At 28.0% G+C, this 21,924-nt stretch overlaps 2 protein-coding genes and 1 long non-coding RNA gene across 5 annotated transcripts in view; 2 read left to right on the forward strand and 1 right to left on the reverse strand.

Moving 5' to 3' along the window:
- LOC119675028 overlaps window positions 1–18,377 on the forward strand; it is a 112,918-nt gene extending 94,541 nt beyond the window's left edge. The window contains exons 2-3 of the long non-coding RNA XR_005252218.1: window positions 6,916–6,941; window positions 18,163–18,377. This is a non-coding gene — a long non-coding RNA (uncharacterized LOC119675028). The remainder of the gene's footprint in view (window positions 1–6,915; window positions 6,942–18,162) is intronic.
- LOC119675015 (DNA cross-link repair 1A protein-like) overlaps window positions 1–21,924 on the reverse strand; it is a 367,032-nt gene that overhangs the window by 140,127 nt on the left and 204,981 nt on the right. The gene's annotated exons all lie outside the window — the stretch shown is intronic.
- LOC119675009 (putative mediator of RNA polymerase II transcription subunit 26) overlaps window positions 18,403–21,924 on the forward strand; it is a 42,300-nt gene continuing 38,778 nt past the window's right edge. For all 3 annotated transcript variants that reach the window (XM_038086170.1, XM_038086172.1, XM_038086171.1), the window contains exon 1: window positions 18,403–18,778. In XM_038086170.1, the coding sequence (XP_037942098.1) occupies window positions 18,566–18,778 (213 nt within the window). In that variant the 5' untranslated portion in view covers window positions 18,403–18,565. The remainder of the gene's footprint in view (window positions 18,779–21,924) is intronic.

Consider the following 21,924-nt stretch of genomic DNA (forward strand, 5'->3'; position numbering starts at 1 on the left):
CGAATTTAAAATCATTTGCATTCTTACAAAAAGAACGCTTCTAATTTTTCTACCGCAGAATGATAATATCTCAGATTATGGCAAAAAAAAAAAGAAACATCTACGTAGCAAAAATAATTTAAGCAATTTATGCAACCGCAGCATCATGAAAATTTATAGAAAATCAAAGGAAAACATAATTGTTTGTATTAACACGAAAGTTAGCAGCTTGAGTGTTTTTAATGGAAAGTAGCAATTTTAAAAATCTGAGAATGAAAAAATTCAAGCAATTCAAATACACAAAATTCACACAGAAAACAGAAAAGTTGAAGTTTGCAGTTTGCAAGTAAAACGAAACCACAAACTTTTGGAGATACCGACAGTGCAGCAAATTATCGGATGCACGCAGATATACCAGATTGCTTTGGACATAGTTACTTTATCTATGCTATACTGTTAAAAAAAAATGCATTCTAAGTGCGAACAGAATGTGTTGGAAATATTTCAAATTTATAAACAACAACAAACACCAAAAAACCATAAATTTAAGCAATGTTTTTGTTGCAATTTTGTTTTCAATTTCATTTCGAGGCTGCAATTGCGTTTAAAGTAATTTTTTTTGTTTTAAAATTTTTTTTTTTTTGAATGAAAATTTCAAGAATCCAAATTGCAATAATTCCTAATGCAACAACAAAATTGTTGGTATAAAGCAAGAAATTTATTTTGAATTATTGCAGTAACTCGCATCAACATTGTTGGTACTCATGCAGTTGCAATTACTTTTTTGAATTCATGTGTTGCTCGGATATGGACTGAACCAAAAGCGGTATAAGTTGGTTTTTATTTATTTTTGTTTTTTAAATGATAATTTTAATTTGTTTCCATATTTATTTATAGTAGATGGTTTAAGGTAGATTTTAGGAAAGATATATCTTACTTCTCACAAGAGATGTAGTTTTTACACTTTTGTAATAACATTGTTTTGGTTCGGACAAGTTGTGTTAAGTAATTTTATCAAATGATACTCTTAATCGTATCGCTATTAGTTTTGTATCGTTAAATCATAAAGAATTAACTTTAACTTCATCACACAGAATTATTCAAGACACATTATTTAAATTATAGTTGCGCAGTAGTGAAATTTGATAGAACAATGAAAAACTTTTCTTCTAACAAACTAAATCTGAATTACTAGATCGTATAGCGAATATAAATAAATTAGATGACCAGTAAATAAAAGAAATATTAAATTTTATATTTAAATGCGAATAAATGAAAAATCGATTTTTTTATTCGCTAGTTAGTCTAGTGCAGTGGTTCTCAATCTTGATCAAGGACCATTATAATATTTTTGTTTTTAGTATGAACGACAAGGTTTAAGAATAATAAACTTTATGATTATTTTAATATGCTTTATGTATCTCTGGTATATGGTTTAATGAATTACATAGGTACATTATAGAGGGTATAAAATAGGTATAGAATTACTTGTAAATTTTTTGTACTTATTTTTTAATAAGAGAGGTTTCAGTGGACAAACCACAAGCTATGTATCCTTACCTATTAAATTTGATTTACGGACAATTTTTAACCACATCGCGGACAAGTGGTTGGGAACTACTGGTTTAGTGCCATTATTGATGAAAAATAAATTTGGACGTGTGAGCATTAGAGTAACATCTGAGGTACTGCATCTTAGATTTTCAATTTTCGCCTTAAAATATTTCGTTTGGTGTTCGTTATTAAGGCTGAAATTGATGCTGCCTAACTTGCATAAACCAATGCTGTCAAGTTGAACAAAAAGATAACTTCGCAGCTTTGGTCACTCATCTTAGTGATAAGTCGATTGTTGCTCTAGAAATGTGGAATGCAGTCACTATTATTAAAATTATATTCCCACACTTTTGGAAATATGAAATCGTACAACTTAGAAATCGTGCATTTTTCTTTTTTGTAAAAGTATGGGCTAATGATGCTAGCAGCTCAAAAACTCCACCAAAATCTTAGAGGTTTGATAATAATTGATTGTTTATTTTTGAGTTTCCCTCAGACCAAATAAGTGACACCCTTCCTTATATATAACTGCAATTCAATATTTCTAAAAATAAATTTCGATGACTAAGATAAAGCTGTATAGAAGTTATTAAGGATAATAGCAGATTCTAATCGAGATGAATTTTAATCCATTTGCACCTATTCCATATTCATCATATTCAATGAACAAATTGAAAGTTGTGTGTGACATCATAAATATGGCATAAATACAATGCAGTATATGTAACTTAACGGACTGGACATATGGAGGGAAGAAATAAGAATGAGCTATAAAAATAATTTGATAAACCAGAAGATAAGCGATCTATTGGAAGACCAAAAATGTGGTAAATTAATAATGTTAAAGCTGCTGATATGACTGATAAATTGTCAATTATTGTGAGGAATGGAAAAGAATTGCTAAAAAGTCCAAGATATTTAAAATCTGTAGCAATACAACTATATAGTATCATGTGAGAAACACTATATACATGTAGTCTATCTACTACCATTTGCCTTACGTCCAAATGACTCCATATTTAAAAAACTAACTACTCGAGTGATTAGATTTTACATAATCTTTTATATACCTCATTTTAAATTTTATAACTTTATTATTATAATTATAATTTAATTTAACAACACTTGAATTACGGCCGAAATACATTTTTTATTATCTTTATTGTCACTATTTCAGTTGTTTTTATGTTGTTGTACGTATCTGCCAGCGATTATCCATATCCGTTTGTATCTGTACGCGCCATAGCCCAATGCGAATAGCATTGGAGAATAGGTAATTTGCATTCAAGAAAATGAATTTTCTGCATGTTTTATGCTAATTTTTTTGAAATTTTTTTTTTCTTTACTTGTCCAAAATCATGCCATGTTGAGTGTTTGAAATACAAAACATTAAACTATTGCATAATTGCCTCTACAAAATTATATTGGTCAATTAACTAGTAACATTGCTGCCAAATAATTAGTTTTTATGTAGTATGACTGAATTTTTGTTGTAGGATATAATTTCAAAGTATTCAAGAAATAGTGAATGTTCAGTTAATACAGATATTATTGAAAAATTTGGTATTACATAAATTACATACATTTTTATTTTGTTTTTGTTTGAAAAAATGTCTATATAAAAAGTCTGACTTGTCTTTGTCTTGTTTTAAATTCGTAATAAACTTCTTTTATATCCTTTTCTTTATTTATTTTTTTTTTTTGTTATTTTAAGACAATTTATTTATAGTTCAACAGTTAACATATCATATTTGACCTATAATCCGTATCACGCGACGTATAATCCGTATCGACAAGTCAAACTACATATATTTCAATATCAAGTACCAAATGTCGATAGACATTTATCGACTACAAAAAACGAAAGCCTATATGTGTCGTATTATTATAAATAACTTTTTCAATTTTCTTAACAAATTATTATTATTATTATGTTACATTATTGTGTTACTATTCGATTACATGCATATTATATTTATTACATGTCTAACATCTTACAAGTATCTATCTTTCTATCTATCTATCTATCAATCTATCCATTTATTCATTTCGTTAATGTGTGCGATACACCGTAAATTGCATTTTTGCTCAGTAACATTTTAAGTTTTTGAAACAACTTCGTAATATATACAATTTATGCATAAATCTTTAAACTGCTGATTACATTAAATGATACACCAAGTTACGTACTCAACATTTGTAAACATAAACTTAGATGAGATGAATGTACAGTGTTTCACATAATAGCAGCGAGTGAACGCAGTGCTTGCTGCTGTTAGTAACTCTGATAACTGCTGCTCACTTGAGTTGAATAGTAAAATTTTTGCTCCATTTGGTGGCAGTTGTTAGTAATTTAACCGTATTGTTATTGCTGTCAAACAATAATAGTAATTTTAATGTATCTTTTCCAACAGATATTGCATAATCGTTTCAAACATTTCGTTTTGTTAGACGTTTCGCATTCGCATTCACATTATTTTCACTATAATTATTAATTTTGCGAAATGGACAAAAGTCGAAGGTGTTGATTTTTAATGCATTTTTTACAGTTTTTTCGAAGTGTTAAAAATTATAACAGCGCTTTTTCAAAACGTATCTATACACAGCGTACACTGTACTTATCTTAATTTGTCAACGTTGCGTATACGTGCCATAATTATTTTGCAGATTTCTTCAAAGCGATAAAGTTAAACAACTAATCATTATTAAGTATAAAAATGTTTACTTAAATTTTGGCACATATTGAAAACGCTAATATAAACAATTATTGTTTTGTTAATTTTTGTATACTTTAAAATAATTAATCATTTTTTATATCACTAAAATTGTCACCATGTTAAAGAATTTTAAATAGGAAATTAACAAAATATATTTGCATATATATAAATTAATGAAAAGAGTAAACTTACTTTAAAAAAAAATGATTATTCACACGTTTCGTATGAATCACAGAAGTAAGCCACACTCATTTACGCAAAAAAGAAATAAATCTTCCGGTTTCGTATACTAGGAAGAGAGTGTCGGAAATGTGAAAAATTTTCAAAATACAAAAACTTTATTTATATCTCTGACTTTGACAAAAAAAAATAGTTAAAAGATACAAAAATCAGAAAATTTGAAACAAATAAAAACTTTATCTAATCGTTTAGATAGAGTTATTCGGAATTTACTAACAATTTTATTTAGATTAAAATCGTTTATATACTTGAATTGAAACAAATTTATTTGGTAAAATATTTACCAATCAAGTTTTATCAGTTTAAGTTTAAACTTATAATGCGTTTTTTGGTGATTTCTCTACTCTTTTAAAAAATGTGGTAATTTCCTTCTTTATATTTCACCGATCATTTCCTAATCTGTTCAATAATTGCTACGCTAAGAGATCTCAAAATCATATTATCCAGGAGAATTATCGATGCAGAAGGTTGAAGTTTAGGTATTAGTTGTAATTATGTTGCATATGTGGTACTTTCTTAAAAAGTCCACACAAATCTAATTTACAAATATCGTATTTGTTTTCTGAAAACTATCTTTGTCATCGCTTCTTATTTGACAGGCACGACTTGTAAGCATGGCACTTACAGTCTTAATAAATTATATACGGACTATAAACTAATTAATAAATTCGAATATTTCCTAAGACCACTAATGATGAGTACTTTGCAAAACTTGAACATCGTTGTATGGTTAGACAAATTTCAATAAATTAAATAAATTTTTGTTGTTGTATTTTCTTTAATATTCGAATCTGTCTAACTTTTAAAAGGATTCTTTTTTTTATTTCATTTTCTTCATTGTAATTGTTTTTTCAGTTTCTAACTTTTCTCTGATGATAAGATCTCTACTTGGGCGTCGCTTGTAATAATACTTTTAAATTATCTGGGAACCATATTTTCTTAAAGTAATATTAAAAGCTAAAAAATTATTTTAATAATAAATTGAGCTCCTAGATTATATAGCAGACAAGCTCAATTGATCAACTTCGGTTTTGCTACTAACAATTGTTATGTTTTGTTTGTAAAGTGATTAAATACATAAATTTAATTAATTAGAATATATATACATATTATTCAAAATATTTTATTTTAAAATGCATTAATTTTGAAAGATAATTCTTTGATTAAATAAATGAAAGGATGCCCTCCTGCCATATCATTTTATTTATCGAAATACATATTATAAAACAACAGAACGGAAGTCTACCAAAAAACCATTCCGTCAAAAACTCTGAATATGTTTATAAATGATTTATTTGAATAGTATAATTGATAAATCAGCTTTAAGTTTCTTAAATAACTTTTGATGTCTTAAATATCTTGATGCCTATTGTTGTATATTTTTGTACTTCGGAGATGATTGTATTTATCTACTACACCAAAGCAATTCCTGCAGGAATGATAGATAGCAATTGCGAACGTATTTACAAAAACGTGGCAAATACTAGAATTTATTCATCTTCTATTACAAATTGTGTTGGAGATAAAAGATAGATAAAAAGAATTGTTTTATTTTTGATATCACAATAAATTGTCTAACCTCTAACATGAAATTGGGCACATGTGCTCATACTGTACTATTTGAAGAGTGCAACACCACACGGAATTTTAATACGTGCCACTTGTGGCATCCGTGTCATTAGGTCGCCACCGCTCTATACCAGTATGACTTAAAACTATTTAAAAAAATTTTTTTGGTACCATATACCTATATTGTTAAAACAAAATCAATTTAGTCTTGATCAAGAATATATAGTTTTCATTGTTTCCGATGTCTTTGCTATTACAAATATTATCACAAGCTTAGTTAACTTTTTATATTAATAGTTTGAAAAGCTTAAATTAAATTAATAAAATAATTAATAATTTAACTTTTAAAAAGTGACAATTTTTTCTTAAGAACTAAATTTTCTGTGTCTGTATCAACTGCTTTTATTTAATTAACTTCTTTGAAAATCATTAGCAAAGCCAAGACCGAATTTAGTATAGTTTCGAGATAAAAATTGATATCTTACTTAAAAATCTTGAAAAAATATTTATACAAGACGTACATAATTCTTTTGTACTCAAACAGAAGTCTTTGAATTTCACCGTCTTTGCCAACGCATTTAGCGTTCATATAATATAAATATATTTCTAGGGATTTTTTTATTATATTTATATATGATTAAATTTAGGAAAGTACAGGCGTTATTTTATTTTACCCACTAAATATTTACTTAATATAAAAAGTTTTAGTTCACTTATTTATATAAGGAATTTTTACTAATTTTAAAATTTTATAAAACCGTTTATATGTATATGGATTTTAATACCATATATGTATATATTATTTTATATATACATTAAAATATCTAAACGTATTTTGTTTTTTTTTTATTTTCAGACGCTAATCAATTCTACTTATTAAAGGTAATTACTTATAATTGCACTACTATTATTATATATATGAAATTAAAAAATTACGTACCCAAGTAAGTCAAAACAAATAATATATTTATTTAAAATGTATCAATTAAAATAAATATGTAAACCTCTCTAAATTTGAAATCGGAATGTAAAAGTAGTTTTGTTAAACTTTTGTTTTTTAAATTCATCTCCATGTTTTCGTAATATTAATATAATTATATTTTATATTTAATTAAAAAATTACTCATATTATTCAATATTTAATACAATAATAAATGATCTCAGTGAGTTACTCATCTAATTAAAAAAAATATATATGCAATTTAATAATGGTTTATTAAAAAAGTTTTAAAACATGCAATCGATGCTGTCATGATTACAAATAAGATTAGTTTTAAGTTTGTAAAATAAAAAAAAAATCAATATATCAGATTATATATCTATTCGTTGTAGAATACTCAACTCTGTTTTTTTTTTATATTTTAATTTTTGTATGCTATTAAAAATCTAAGGATTGTAAGAATGGTTGTAAGACGTTATAATTTAATAACGTTTTTCTTTTAATGTATCTTAACTGTAAAAAATATAATAGTTTAATATTTCTGCGTAAAAAACACCTACGCACTCAATCTAGTAACTTACAATTTTTATATTGAATAGACAAATGACGGTTAACAATAAGGTTTGCAAATTTAAAGATCGATCTTTGAAAAACTAAGCTATGTACCATATAACGTAGTGAAGACCTCTTTGCTTTACTCAGCCCAATAAATTGAAATCATGCTCGTCTTTAGAAGGGTTTCTGTAGTATTATCATATCTTCTTGATTCTTGATTCTTCTTCTTGAGTTAGTGCTATTACGCACTTTTACTCTATAATGGCTGGGGGGGCTTATCTCTACCCCACACTAGGCTTAAACTAGGCTAAGAAATCATACCATTTATTTGTCGTTTAGTTGATGACGGACCTTAAATCAGCATATCTTCCTGAGAGTCCAGAAGTGGACTTGAGGATTGTTAGGGCGGGGTTAAGTAGCGTATCAACTAGTATTATTATATATAATACTATATAATTCACCCATTCACTTTATGTCAAAAGGTAAAAGTGAGATTTATATAAGCAAATTAAAACTTGAAATAAAATGTTTTAATTAATTCAGAACTTTATTTTAATTTTGTTTATTATAGTTAATGGAGTAAGAACTTAATGGAGTGAACTCTTAAACAATATTTTCTTCTTCTGCTTTTATATCATGAGACTCCTAAGTGGACTAGTGCTTTCACAACCACTTTTCTTCATAGGCCTTAACTCCATTGCTTCACTCCATTCTTGTATTTTTACTGTTTTTTCATTAATAAAAATTCAATTTGTTGACGAAATATATAAATTTCATATGTATTTTATATAAATTTTATATATCTGACAAAATATATAAATTTCATATGTATTTTATATAAATTTTAGATATATTTTGTATTTATTTCGTCTAAAAAAATTTATGAGAAGCTGTGTGAAGTATATATGAAATACTTCAGTGTCCAGGTGTCATATTTATTGATAACAACATGTATTTTCTCTTTTTTTTTGATTCCATGATATTCAACTTTAAATATTTTAAAAGCGAATAGTGGAAGTTTGATCGATTCTATGTTATCATTTTTATTTAATTTAAATTTGATATGTATTCTGTCATATAATGTTGACATTTTACAATTCGTTGATATATAAGATTTAAGACCTGATAATTTACAATTTACTCTTTTTTTTTTTTTAAATTAAGATTTTATTCTTAATTCTTATTCTTATCGTATTTTATACAAAAGTGTGCTAAAACTAGTATGGGACCTATAGCATTGAACTATGGGAACAGCGACAACATCCAACATCAACATTTTTTAGAAATTTTAGTCTGTACGAGAAATGGTGAACGCTCCATGGTATGTAACTAACATCCAAATCCAACGGGACCTTAGGTTGATTTCTGTAAAAAATAATGTAAAAAAGATAGCTAGAAAATATCATACAAATTCGTCCCAACTCTCTCGCTTCGAGTTTGTTGTCCCTCTCAAAAATTTTTACGAGGCTGAAAAGGAAAACAGCGCTTCAGATGTTAGAATAAAATCGAAAAATATGGAGTGAATGCTTTTTTCTTAGTCCAAAGAGTGTTTTAATAAATGTACATTTCACATTTTTGTTTAATATTTCGAGACGAAAAGTAATTAAGTTGCTAAATTTTGCTCGAGGCTTCTTTAATGAAACTAGTTCATTTGCATTTAAGCTTTATGAATTTTTATATGAATTATTTATACATAAGGTTTTTTCTAAATACATGACTAATTATTATCAGTCTTAAGAGTTTTCTTTTCTTAAAACAAATTTTAGTGATCTTAGAAAATGTCTATCGTTTATAAACTTTTGTTTGCTGTTTTTTACTATATTTATATGGCTTGAGCTGAGCACGTTTTTCAAATGAAACTATGAACAACCCATTTATATACATTTTTTTATTGTTAATAGTTTATCAACGACTTAATCTAAAAAGGTTATAATTATGTTATCAAAAGAATGAAAAAAAGATTGAAGTGTCTAACAACAATGGAATCCATAAATGTCTCAAACCAAATCAAGCTCAGCTATGTTTATAACTGTGATGTATATAAACTGATCAGTATCAAGCTGTGTTTTAGCCCAAACAAGGAGTCCGGTGCCTTTTGAAAGATATTTGTTAATGCAAATTTGTATCCATACTGCTGCCGTTGCTATTGTTAAGCAGTCAAATAATCATCATTGTCAAAACTGTTTAGCAAAATGACAAACAGCAGCAGTGGTAAGAGTAAAAAACTTGAAAAAGTGACAAAAAAAGAAGCATAAAACTGTCATTTGAACTGAAAGTGACATAAAAAATAGAAATTAAGCGCAAAATATATGACAACAATTTGACGTGACTTCAAATTAAAATTATATTAGGTTTGAGTTTAAGTTTGAGTTTGTTTCATAGGTTGGAATGGTCGTAAGCATAAAAAGTTCATAAAGTGTGAAACAAAAAGGCATTAAAGTTATACTGTATCTAAAGAAAAAGAAAAAATAAAATAAAATTTAACTTAGTCTATTATTATGTTGAGGTGTCACGCTGCTAATGACATTCAAATTGCCACAGAAAACTTACCAAGAAACCATAGAAAAATTAAAAGTAAAATTTAAGCAAAAGTGAAGGAAAAATATAAATACAAAAAGCTGAAAATTTTATGTAAACAAAGAAAGTTAAACGATTGTAGATACAATGGCTTGGAAAATATAAATTATTACAGCAATAGTGACTGCTCTAACGTGCTATGTGCTTGCACAATATGCATTGGAATATTTAGTAGTTAACCCAAACTACAGTTAGCATTATCAATGTTTCCGCTTTAAGCCTGCTACTAACTAAGCCATTAAAGTAACTGTGTAGAGAAAAAATTTTAAATAAGAAATTTAAATAATTTTGCTAAAATGCATAAAAGGAAAAATTAATAAATTTAATTCATGTTGAACTGCTAATTGTACAAGTAATAGACTAGTAAGAACTAAAATGATATTGCTGAGAGAATAACGTATAAACGTTCATCAACTAGATGGATATGTATCAGGTGGTAGAATATTTTCTGTTGCTAGAGAAAGATAAGTTTTATAGTAACATTCTTTATCAGGCTCTAATCTGGGTCAGGAGTTGAAAACTCCTTAACGAAAAATATTCTGTCGTTGATTCATAGGATCACTTAAAGGCATCATAGTAGATTGTTTTTGTAAAGAATTCTTTTTCATGAAAAAGTTTTTCAGTTGGTAAAGAATCGCAACTGAACAGTAGATATTCAGCCTTTCAAATTAGTGACTTCCGTAAGGATGCATTGCAAGCCCAGACCACTGTAATCTTTTACTTCTAATTTTAAATACTAAGGTTTTGGCATGATCTGAATCCTATATTGGATTTGTTTTAAGAATGCGATGTTTAAATTCTTATATTCAATATTTCAGGTAGAAGTTATTTTGAGTTGTAAGTGTTTTTAAATTTAAACAATTATTAGTGAAAATAAAGTCATTATAAGTAATTCTATAAGTAATTCTATTCATGGGCACCCACTATAAATAATGATATTGAAACTACTTATTTAATTTTTTTCAAAGACAACTCTTTTGTTTATGATTGCATATAGTTCACTAATCTATTAAATTATAATATAAGTGATTTTTCGGTAAAAAATGCATGCTTCGGTAAAAATTATCGCAAGTTTAAGTTAAAAAAAGAAACAACAAATTTCTTTATGCAAATAAAGGCTCTGCGTTTTATTCCGAAGTTATTAGTTCATAAACAATAATAAAAGAATAGCTGTTTAACAAATAAAAACTTTTCGAAATTGCTAGAAATGATATGCGAAGTCAATATTGATTCTATTAATAGATCTGTGGATCGTCTTTTTTTTAAACCCGCCTTAAATTTATCTATATAACGTTGGTTTATCTTACATTGTTTTTTTTTTTTTTTTTGATTCATCTTCCTACCGATAAAGTCAACGTTAAACTTTTTAAGTTACAAAAAATTGCGCTAACACTTTATGACTTAGAGTTCATCTGTTATGCCAAAGTTAAATCCTTATCTAAAGAATAACTAATCTACTTGCTATATAGACTATACATATTTCGTGTCTATATGTCAGAGTGTATTATATTTAATATGTGTATGACACTAAAGACGAAGATTTTTGAGACCTTTTGACTGAAAGTCTTTTTCGGATATTCGCTATTTTAATGCCCACCATCTTGATAGATTTTGAAGTACATACCCCTTCCAATATAAAATGTTTTATTTTCTTCGTGACCACTTAAAATTGAAACATCCTTAACGTTAGATGGTGCTGCTCTATGGTTGTGCCTCAGCATATTTGCTTAATTTTTTTTCTTATATTGATTCAAGTTTCCTTATATATTTTCCATTTATACTTTTTCTCTTTAATTAAATAAAAATATATTTTTCTGTTATTTTTATTTTATTACTATTCTGTTTCTATAACTGATTGATGACGTTTTTAATGCTCACATAATTTTACTTTCATTTGTGTCCAACTCAAATGACTTGTTCCATTGAAATAAAAAACACCTTATCCAACAAACTATATACGTTTTAGAAAATGTAGCTCATAAAAATTATGATTTGGACTTGTGGGCAATGAAAGTGTGGACAACAAGCATCTTGTGCTCATAAACAATAATATTTACAGCAACAACAACAAAAACTAAAATAAAAACAATGTAAGCATAAACAAACTCGAACAGCAGCTCAAGTTGATTAACAGCTACAAAATTTTAACAATAACAAAAATAAAACCAAATGAAAATTTTAATTTAAAAAGGAAAAAAATAAGCTTTTCCTACAATAACAAATATACGTATAATAACAAACTCGAAAATACAGTTACATTCGTAGTCATATTTCTTTATCTATATCTGTATCTGTATCTGCATCTCTCTAACAACGAAACAGTAGTAGCAGCAACCGTATTTAACACAATTGTAGCCAACAATACCAACAAGTGTTCACTTTAATATGCCGCTGCGTAACTTAAGTGAAAAATATAAAAAATAAATAAATTGATAAGATCTAAAACTACAATTACAATGGACAACATTATATCTTTACTATATATATAACAACAAAAAAAAAACAAAAAAACGAAACAAAAAAAAATAATAATAATAACTTTGCGAGTCAGTTCAACTGCATTTTAATTCTACGTAAAAAGAAAAGTATCTTATGGTTAAGAAAATTGGCAGCAAAAGCTACTACAACAGCATGAATCAGCAAAAGATACATTTGATACAATACGATACAAAGTATTTCTTAAATAGATCTTGTTATTATATTTACTGCGGTTTTTGTTGAGTTAGTTAAGCTTAAGTCATTCTATGATGGTCTCTTGATTTTCTAATTAGCGCTAGCATGTTTAAATTGCGATGAAGAATAAAGTATTTCCATTTAAAAAGAAATCAGTAATAAATGTATCTTAAGCACATTACGCAGAAAGATTTGTTAGATAAACAAATTTTTAAAAACAACTGTTGCTATTATTTTTTATGGACTAATTCTATAAGTGTTGGCAAAAAAAATTGATAGTTAAGGAAATATTCTCATACATACGGACAGTTATCACTTTTTTTTGAAATAGATCATTAAATCAAAACAAAAAATGTTGTTTTATAACTCAGGAACCATCCAGTTCGAGAAATCGGAAACAAGTGAAAGACCGAAGCTCCTAAATTTGTGATACTAATATTTTACTTTATATGGAGTATTGCAATAAGAGTTATAAGCGTTAAAACTCAGCTAATGTTTTTTCAAATACCGAAAAAATATATTTTTATTAGTAATTAATTATTATTGGTCCATCAATGCACAGGATCTATTCTGCGCCTAAATGCCACACTAAAACAATTCTAGCCTATTTATAAATTTCGTAATGGCTGTGGGCTTAATTTTACCTTTTTGATTTGGAACTAAAATCCCGCTCCCAAGGTAATCAAGTCTACGTCTAACCGCTGCTAGGCAGTTGCATAGAAAATGTTCCGATGTTTCATTCTTCTGTAAGTAATTCTCCGTAGAGATTAATATAATTTCTGCTAAGATTAAAGATAGCGTCAACTTTGATGTGTTCAGAATCAACAAATCTTTTTGACTGCCGTAGACTTTGCTTCTTCTATTCACATATTAAGTTATTTGTGAAGCTATTTGTCACTTTGCAGACCTAAGGTCCTGGGACATCCCCTTCTTTGCCAGGAATCTTTATAACATTGTTATTTCACAAAAGTAATTATACATTGTGACCGAAAAGTTTCCGGAAATAAATAAATAAAACGCAAAATTCTTAATCTTCATCAATATTTATTTTATCTCCTTCAAAATATGCTCCATTAGAAGCGATACACAAATGCAAACGTTTCTTCCAATCATCAAAACATTTTTTATAGGCGCTTTCCGGTATGGCTTTGAGTTCCCTCTGCGAATTCTGTTTTACGTCTTCTATGGATTCAAAACGCGTTCCTCTGAGTGGTAATTTGAGGTTGGGAAACAGGAAAAAGTCACACGGTGCAAGATCAGGTGAATACGGTGGCTGTTCGATGGTATTTATTGAATGTTTGGCCTTAAAATCGTTGATAATGTTGAACAAATTGAGGTGAATCGGAACAAGCCGGGCGTTGACACGTCGCATACACAAATTGTCCACCAAAATCAAACGAGCCATCTCACGACCGATGCCTAGCTCTCGTGCTATCTCTCTAACACTCACATGAGGATTTTTGAACACGATTTCCTTTGCCTTTTCAATGTTTTCGTCGGTGGTAGAGGTCGAAGGTCGTCCAGAACGCGGCATGTCTTCGACGGTCGTACGACAGTCCTGAAAGGCTTTGTACCACTCATAAACTTGAGTTTTCGATAAAACTGATTCCCCATAAGCCTTTTGTAGCATTCGCAACGATTCTGCACACGAAATTTCGTTCGAAAAACAAAATTTGATGCAAACTCTTTGTTCAATATTTTTTTCCATTGTTTTTTTCGCAACGCACTACTGAGGTGAACTGGTTTCAACAGCTGCCGTAAACGAACTGTCTGACAGATCGCGCTCATTTTTGGCATAGTAATTAAGGACAGTGCTGCCAAACTACATAAACTTAAAATATCGAAAAATATACAGCGCGCGAATTTTAAATGAGAATTTCCGAAAGCTTTTCGGTCACAATGTATATACAATGTGTTTGTTTATTTAAAATATCTTATCCATCCCTTTTCTCTGTTTAAACGAATCAATATTATTGTTTTGCGTTTTTTCAGAGTTAGAAGAGGTAAGCAGAAATAATTAGACTTTCCTAAAAGCCATTTCAAATCCACATTTGTCGTAATTTTCGACAAAAGTTTGATTATCAAATTGAAATATTGGTTTTTCCTTGATTTCTAGACTAGAAATAGACTGAGTTAAAGAAGAATATACCTATGTGCTTAGCTTAGGATTTAGATAGTCTGCATAGTGGCATAATTATGTTCAGCTGTCGCTCTCCTTTTGTTGATCATGCTCGTTTCAGCTGAGCAATGGGATAGGCAAAGTCTAGCTTTACGTTACTTAACAGCCTAGTGTCATAAAAGAACTGATATTATTTTAGAGACTACCATCTTAGTTATAATTCTTGAACAAAGTTAACATAATTTCTCTAAGAGGGTGAGGGAGTCTCAAAATATCTTTATGTTCTGCAATCATAGATGTATAATTTGTGCCTTAAATGTAAAAATAAACCTCAACAACTTTTATTTTTCAAATGCAATTATATGAATTTTTAAATCAAAATTATGAATTCCCTTTAACATCCAATAAAATATATAAAAATAAATTTTTTTACTAATTAATTGAAGATTTACATTATCTTTAAAACATTTCACAAACTTTTCTTCAAACAGTAAAATTATAAAAAATATATTTTGTATTACATCCTTATCACCCAAAAAAAATTTAGAAATGTAAATTTTATTTCTGTAATAACCTTTCTTGACATTAATCAGCAACCACATCGAATATATGATACTTCAGAACATTTTCTATTTTACAAATTAATTTTATTAGGGATGCTTTGATAGCGGCGGCTTCTTTTGAAAGCAAGTATAAAAACAATTAAACTTTAACAAGATCACTTACATAAGCAATAAAAATAAAACCAAACAACAATTAATTAAACAAGAAAAAAATAATATCAGATTAATATTCATTTCAATTAATTTTTTCTTGAAATGATGATAAGACAGCAGAGCTGCCTGCTCATCACCAGTAGCTGCAAAATGATTAAAGCTGTAATAATAAGTGGCGCAATTGCGGAGGAGCCGGATTCTTAACGAGCCAAAGAGTTGACTAAAGATGGAACCGATGAAACGTTTATGTTTAATAAGTTTGAACCGCATAGCAAACTGCATATATATAAACATGTTTACATACATGCGCTTTATACACTTTCATTTCCTTATATCTTTCTTGGCAGAGCCTTTGAGTGTGTATCTTTTTTTTATCTATTGTATAATTAGCGTTTAAATTGAACTTTTGAAATGGAAAATATTTATCATTATTTAAATGTTTAACAAGTCGAAGAAATAGAAAAATTTTCTAATTGTTAAATGACATTTTTTTTATTATTTACAATATTTTCTTTTTCTTTTTTCTCATTCAAATAGAATTAGAAGTATGTTCGTAGTTATTAGAGCTGCACACAGAAAATCTTCTTTTTTTTATAGCTCTTCTAAGAATTTCTGAAACCCTTTCTAGCCAAGAATTGCAAACAATTTGTAATGCGTCAACATCTGTAAAATTGCAATTAAGGCCACTAATTAACTTGGTTATCATAACTGCTAGAATTATTTCTAAAATTGTTAACTACGATAGTATTTTAGAAAGAAAAAAATCATGAAATTATTTTTAATTACATTAAAATATGTGTACAACGTTACTCAGACAAAACCACAACACTCACATACATATTTATTTAGTAGCAATTAAAGCAGTAAATTGTTTAAAATTGTTTACTCACAAACAATTGACCCCAATGACCATAGCTGTTGTAACAATTAAATTTAATTTATGAAGTACAACCGTAATTTATATTTTTGCTAGAATAGTAAGAAAAATTATTTTACTTCTGTTATATATTTTATAAATACAAATTTACACACATCACTAGAATTCAAAATAAAATTTTTATTATTTTCTCTATTTCCTATATAGTTTTTCTTTAAGAGATTACTTTCATTTTCAAGGCTTAGATGTTTATTTATTTATTAACTTGCTTAATTATTTGGCCATAACAATCCACTATTGGGTTCTTGTTTAACACAGTTTTCTACGCCAGTCGCCTTTTACTAAGTGTACGTCTTCCCAAGTCTTGTACTTCATACACGGTTAGTGCTTCTCAACTTAATCACTGTACCGGATGCATGGTCTTTTGATACACCTTTTTCCTCCAATTGTCAGTTTAAATATCTTTTTCAGTACAGCATCGTTATTAATTCTCATGACATAACCCATCCAGCAAAGCCATTACATGTTAATTCGCTGAATGATGTCAATATGGTGTAATGTATGATATAGGTCATACATTGACAACTCATAGAGGATCTCAAATCTTAAGAAAAAGTTTTCGGTGAAACATTATCGATGCTGCTATATTATTCTGTAATAGTTTCCATACTTTTGCATTTTACAAAAGCACAGGTAAAATCTTTTTCGAGGGTTTATTTGATTTTCTTTCGAATGGCAGAATATCTATATTTCTGTTTGCACCAGATATAAGCTGATGACCATTACTCTACTGCATTAAAAACACACAGCTCTGCTAACTTCTATCTATATATCATATATTATTAGATTATTAAAATATATTTAAAAACTAAAGACCTAGTCTAGACAATTATTTAATATCTAAATTGTTCAGATAGAATCAGAATAGAAATGTCTTTGCTTACTAGTATTTGTCCAATAAATCTTTAGACTATTAGAAACCATTCAGGGTATTTTACAAGTATTAGAAGATTACCTACCTTAATCTAGTGTAAATATTAAATATATTTTTCTATGTCATCAAATAAACAATTTCAAATATTCTATGCGTTGAACATAATAGATAGAGCACAATAATAGAGCACTTTCAAAAAATTTAATTAACGAAATGATAACTCTTCGCCATTCAAGCACTTTACCTAACTCACTGTTTTTAATGTGTTTATGTCAAACGTAAATACAAGAAAAAGTACTTCACTTTTAATAAAACAATTTTTATTTTTTATTAATATTTTTTTTCTGTTAATTTATGCATTTATCTGTCAATTAACAATTTTAATATGACAAAAGAGCCAAAAACACTTGATAAACTACCAGCTATAATTATTTCTGAATTTGACACCTTATTATTACCACTTTACATATGTATTACACATTTGCATAAAATAAACCATTGATCTATCCGAAAATCATAAAAAATAAACTCAATCAGGAGGACTCCTACACACGCATTCCTCCGCCCCAACATATATGCTGACTCCAGCTGCAATATATTTCCGCATAAATTTGAAAAAAACATTTTAACAAAAAGCAAATTTAGTACAAAATATTTAAATATAAAACCGATTTTAATTAATATCTATCATCTTCTTTTTGTATCTTTACAGGTTTTGAAATTCGACACCGACAGCGCGCTACTCACAAAAGATACCAAAAAACTTCAAAATAAAAATATAGGAAATCTAAAGTCTTTTTCTACAAAAGACCTCAACTGCAATGCTCGCGTGGGCAAAGTGTAAATTGACACTCTAAGAAAATATAAATATTTCATATTAACTTAGCACGCGCCCATTGATTTTCAAAATAAAATTTATTTTGAATAAATAAAATCAAATAAAGAAAAATAAAATATATGTAAAAAATAAAAAAATCTAGACTTCTAATAAGTTTTTATTTTGACGTGATTTTTATTCTTTTAAGTACAACGCCATACTTAAAAACTCTGCCAAAGCTTGAAATATTTTTTAAATCATTTTTTTGTTATAAAAAAATTTTGAGATAATTTTTGTCATGCCTACGGAATGTGAGCGTTCACTAGCTGAACAACAGCAGGACTCGATTCTAACACAAACACAACAATTCATACAACAAGAACAAAAGGATTTCTGCAGTGACATTATGGATGGCAAGGAATCGTTCAATGGTGAAATGTCAACTTCACAAACATCAACTACATCATCAAATGGTCACAATGGCAATACAAATGGTTTAGGCAAGAAAGTGGTAAGTAACCACATTTTTAAAGATATTGTTAATAGTACACTTAAAAAGACACTATTCAAATAAGCGTTACAAGTCAAGACAAAATTATAATGTTTAGTACTAATATAAGGTCCTAAGATTAAATAAACATTAAAAAAAAAACAACTGGATTCTTCCTTTTAATTAGACGAAAGATGAAAGTTCGCCGCCACAAAAACTATCAAAATAGATTAACAATTTTTGTGGATATTATTACTGCTATGGGATTTGGCACTGCGACTGTCGGGTCTATTGTGCCCCCTTCTGGGCTTAGAGTTAGTCTCTAAGCGCTGTTGCGTCAATAAAAAGTAGTATAGACCCTATTTTGTAGAGTTTTATTGCCTCTTCCGTAAGAGTATACATTCCCGAAAGTCTATTTCATATGTGCATTACCGCAGAGCACATATGCGGTTGACACTTCATTTTCTTTGCAGAATCTACAGTTTGTATTCGTATATGTACTCAGTCATATACTCAGGTGGTATTTTAGTTCACAGTACCCTGTTAGGATTCCTGTAATGATTCTAAGCTTTTCTTTTGATAGGTTCATGCAATCCTAATATCATCTTCTATTGGTATAGGTTTCAGTAAGTGATTTGGATTGTGTTAGTTATATTATATTATCTCAATAATCCTTTTTGTTTTGATTCTCCTTTATTTTTATGGGAGAAAGGAGGGTACAGTATCCTAATCCACAAAAATCGACGTGACTACTCTCTTCCTGGATAGTTTGTCTTTTCTGTGGAAATAGTATAGTTATATAATTATTACAGTTATAATTATAAATTTCAGAATTCTTTTAAACTCGTTAGTATTAGCTTTTAGATTCAACCATTTACTTTATCGAAGTGTATTCATTGTCTGCCATACTATTCCTATATAGTTATAAATGTAATACAAGCAACAATATCAAAATGAAATAATTTTAATTGTTTAGTATACAAGTATACACTCATTCGTAATCTATTTGTTTACATTTTACGCCGCACTTACACAAAAAACTACTTGTGTACTCTCAATGTAAAACAAAAGCAAGGAAAGAAACATGTAACAAAACGGACAACTAATTCTGCCGGTTATTAGAGATATTAGACTTTTTGTCAGATTTGATCATTCGCTCATTCGAAACTCATCGATTTGCATGCTATTCTCACCTCATTCACTAGATTTATATGTATAATACAAACAAAAACTGCCTCTGAGTGGTATAAGAGATAACGTTTTGTGTTACCAAGATGTGATGAAATCATTGAATAGGTATTAACAATTGCTAACTCTCCTCTTATCTCAAAATAAGAAGAAAATCCACCACATCTCTGAAACATTTCGTTTAATTAACTAAAAGTGTTTATTTTATAGTAATTAACCATTAATACTCTGAATATCTATAGAGTCTATATTTACAAAATATCATCCTAAGTATATAATTAAATCACTTTTATTGTATTTAGTATTTCTACAATACTACTTTGTTTTTGATTGAAACATTTGCAATGTACTTCATCTGATATTAAAGCTTTTAACTTAATTTCAAGAAAAGTACACAATTAGTTACTCATATTCGTCATATTCGTTTTTTATTTCATATTTAAAGGAGAATACTTAATTTTTATATTGAGAAAATATAACATTTATATAATCTTTGTCACACCCTTAAAAAATATGGAAATATATGAATAACTTACAAAACACAAGTATTGTTTTTTATACATAAAAACCATTTTTAAATTGTCATTGTTAACAAATATCTGACCTAATATCAAATAACACACATTTACATGTTGTAGAATACATCAATTTGTTCCATTAAAAAATAAAAGATATACATAATTATCATTATAGCATTACACTAGTGTTTTATATAATCTATTAAACCATTACCGAATCACTGAATCATTTAAAACAGTTTATTTATCTTCTTACGTTGTCAGCGAGTTTACAGATATCAATTGATTCAATATAAGTTAATTAATGTTATAATTTTACATGCTATATTCGAGTAATATACAGTAAACATCGGTTTATCTATATATATTAATATTTGAGGTCAATTCGGATTACTAAAACATTTAGATGTCGAGTCAGTAGGCTTTAGAGCAAATATGGTAACAACATGTGATTTGGATAAGTGAATCAGTGGTCAATCCGGACTTCAAGGTATATAATGCATATTTTATATTTTGCAATAATGTCCGCATTTCAAAGAATCCGAATTATCGGAGATTCAGATTAATGGAGATTTACTGTATATGTTATTAAACATTTGACTTCTAGATCCAGTAACACTAAACAAATAATCTATGCCTAGAAAACTAAGTGACTTATTTTTTTAAATTTATTTTTCCTTAAAGTTCATTAGTTTTTAAAGCTGACAAAAGAGTGACTTGTGTCCAGCGCCTCTATAATGTTTGTTATAATAAATGCGTATATCAGAATTTTGTACCTTGTCTAAACCCGTTGGTTAGTTACAATATCTTTAGAATTTCGTGTTAACAACTTTTTATTATCTATTAAAAACTCATTAATAACAATTTATTACTCTTTATTTCTAATTACATTTTCGTTAATTCATTTTACTCATCTGTTAAAGCCACAAAAATTCTAAATGGACTGTTGAAATGTTTTTAAGAACTCTGTAGAAATTTTATTTTATCTCTCGCACTATTGTTAAACATAAAAATAAATATTTATTGAATATCTTTAACATCTACAAAATGTAAAATAATTGTAAAACCATAAAGTTTACACTTAATAGCAGCAACAACCTCAAAACGGCAATAAAAACAAAAACAAAAAAAAAAGAATTTAAAATAAAAAAGAATAAATAATTATTTTAAAAGTCAATAAACCACAGTTAAGTTCGAATACTTATTTAAAGCCAACTTAATAAGTGGCCATAGTCTATAAGGTCCGTCAACCCAAACGGGCCGTCTCAGATACATACTCGTATGTGTATGTTATGAAGGCACAGTGCATTGTGAGCAACATTATCATCATCTTACACTGCACTTCATTATCATCAACTGCCATTGAAGACAAAGTGTGGTGGTTGATTATTAAAATTTTTTTCTATTTGTTTTTCCAACAATGCTGTAAGTCTTTGAATTGCCAATACTAAGTTGACACCA

The sequence above is a fragment of the Teleopsis dalmanni genome, chromosome 2, assembly GCF_002237135.1.
Source record: "Teleopsis dalmanni isolate 2A chromosome 2, ASM223713v2, whole genome shotgun sequence".
NCBI lineage: Eukaryota > Metazoa > Arthropoda > Insecta > Diptera > Diopsidae > Teleopsis > Teleopsis dalmanni.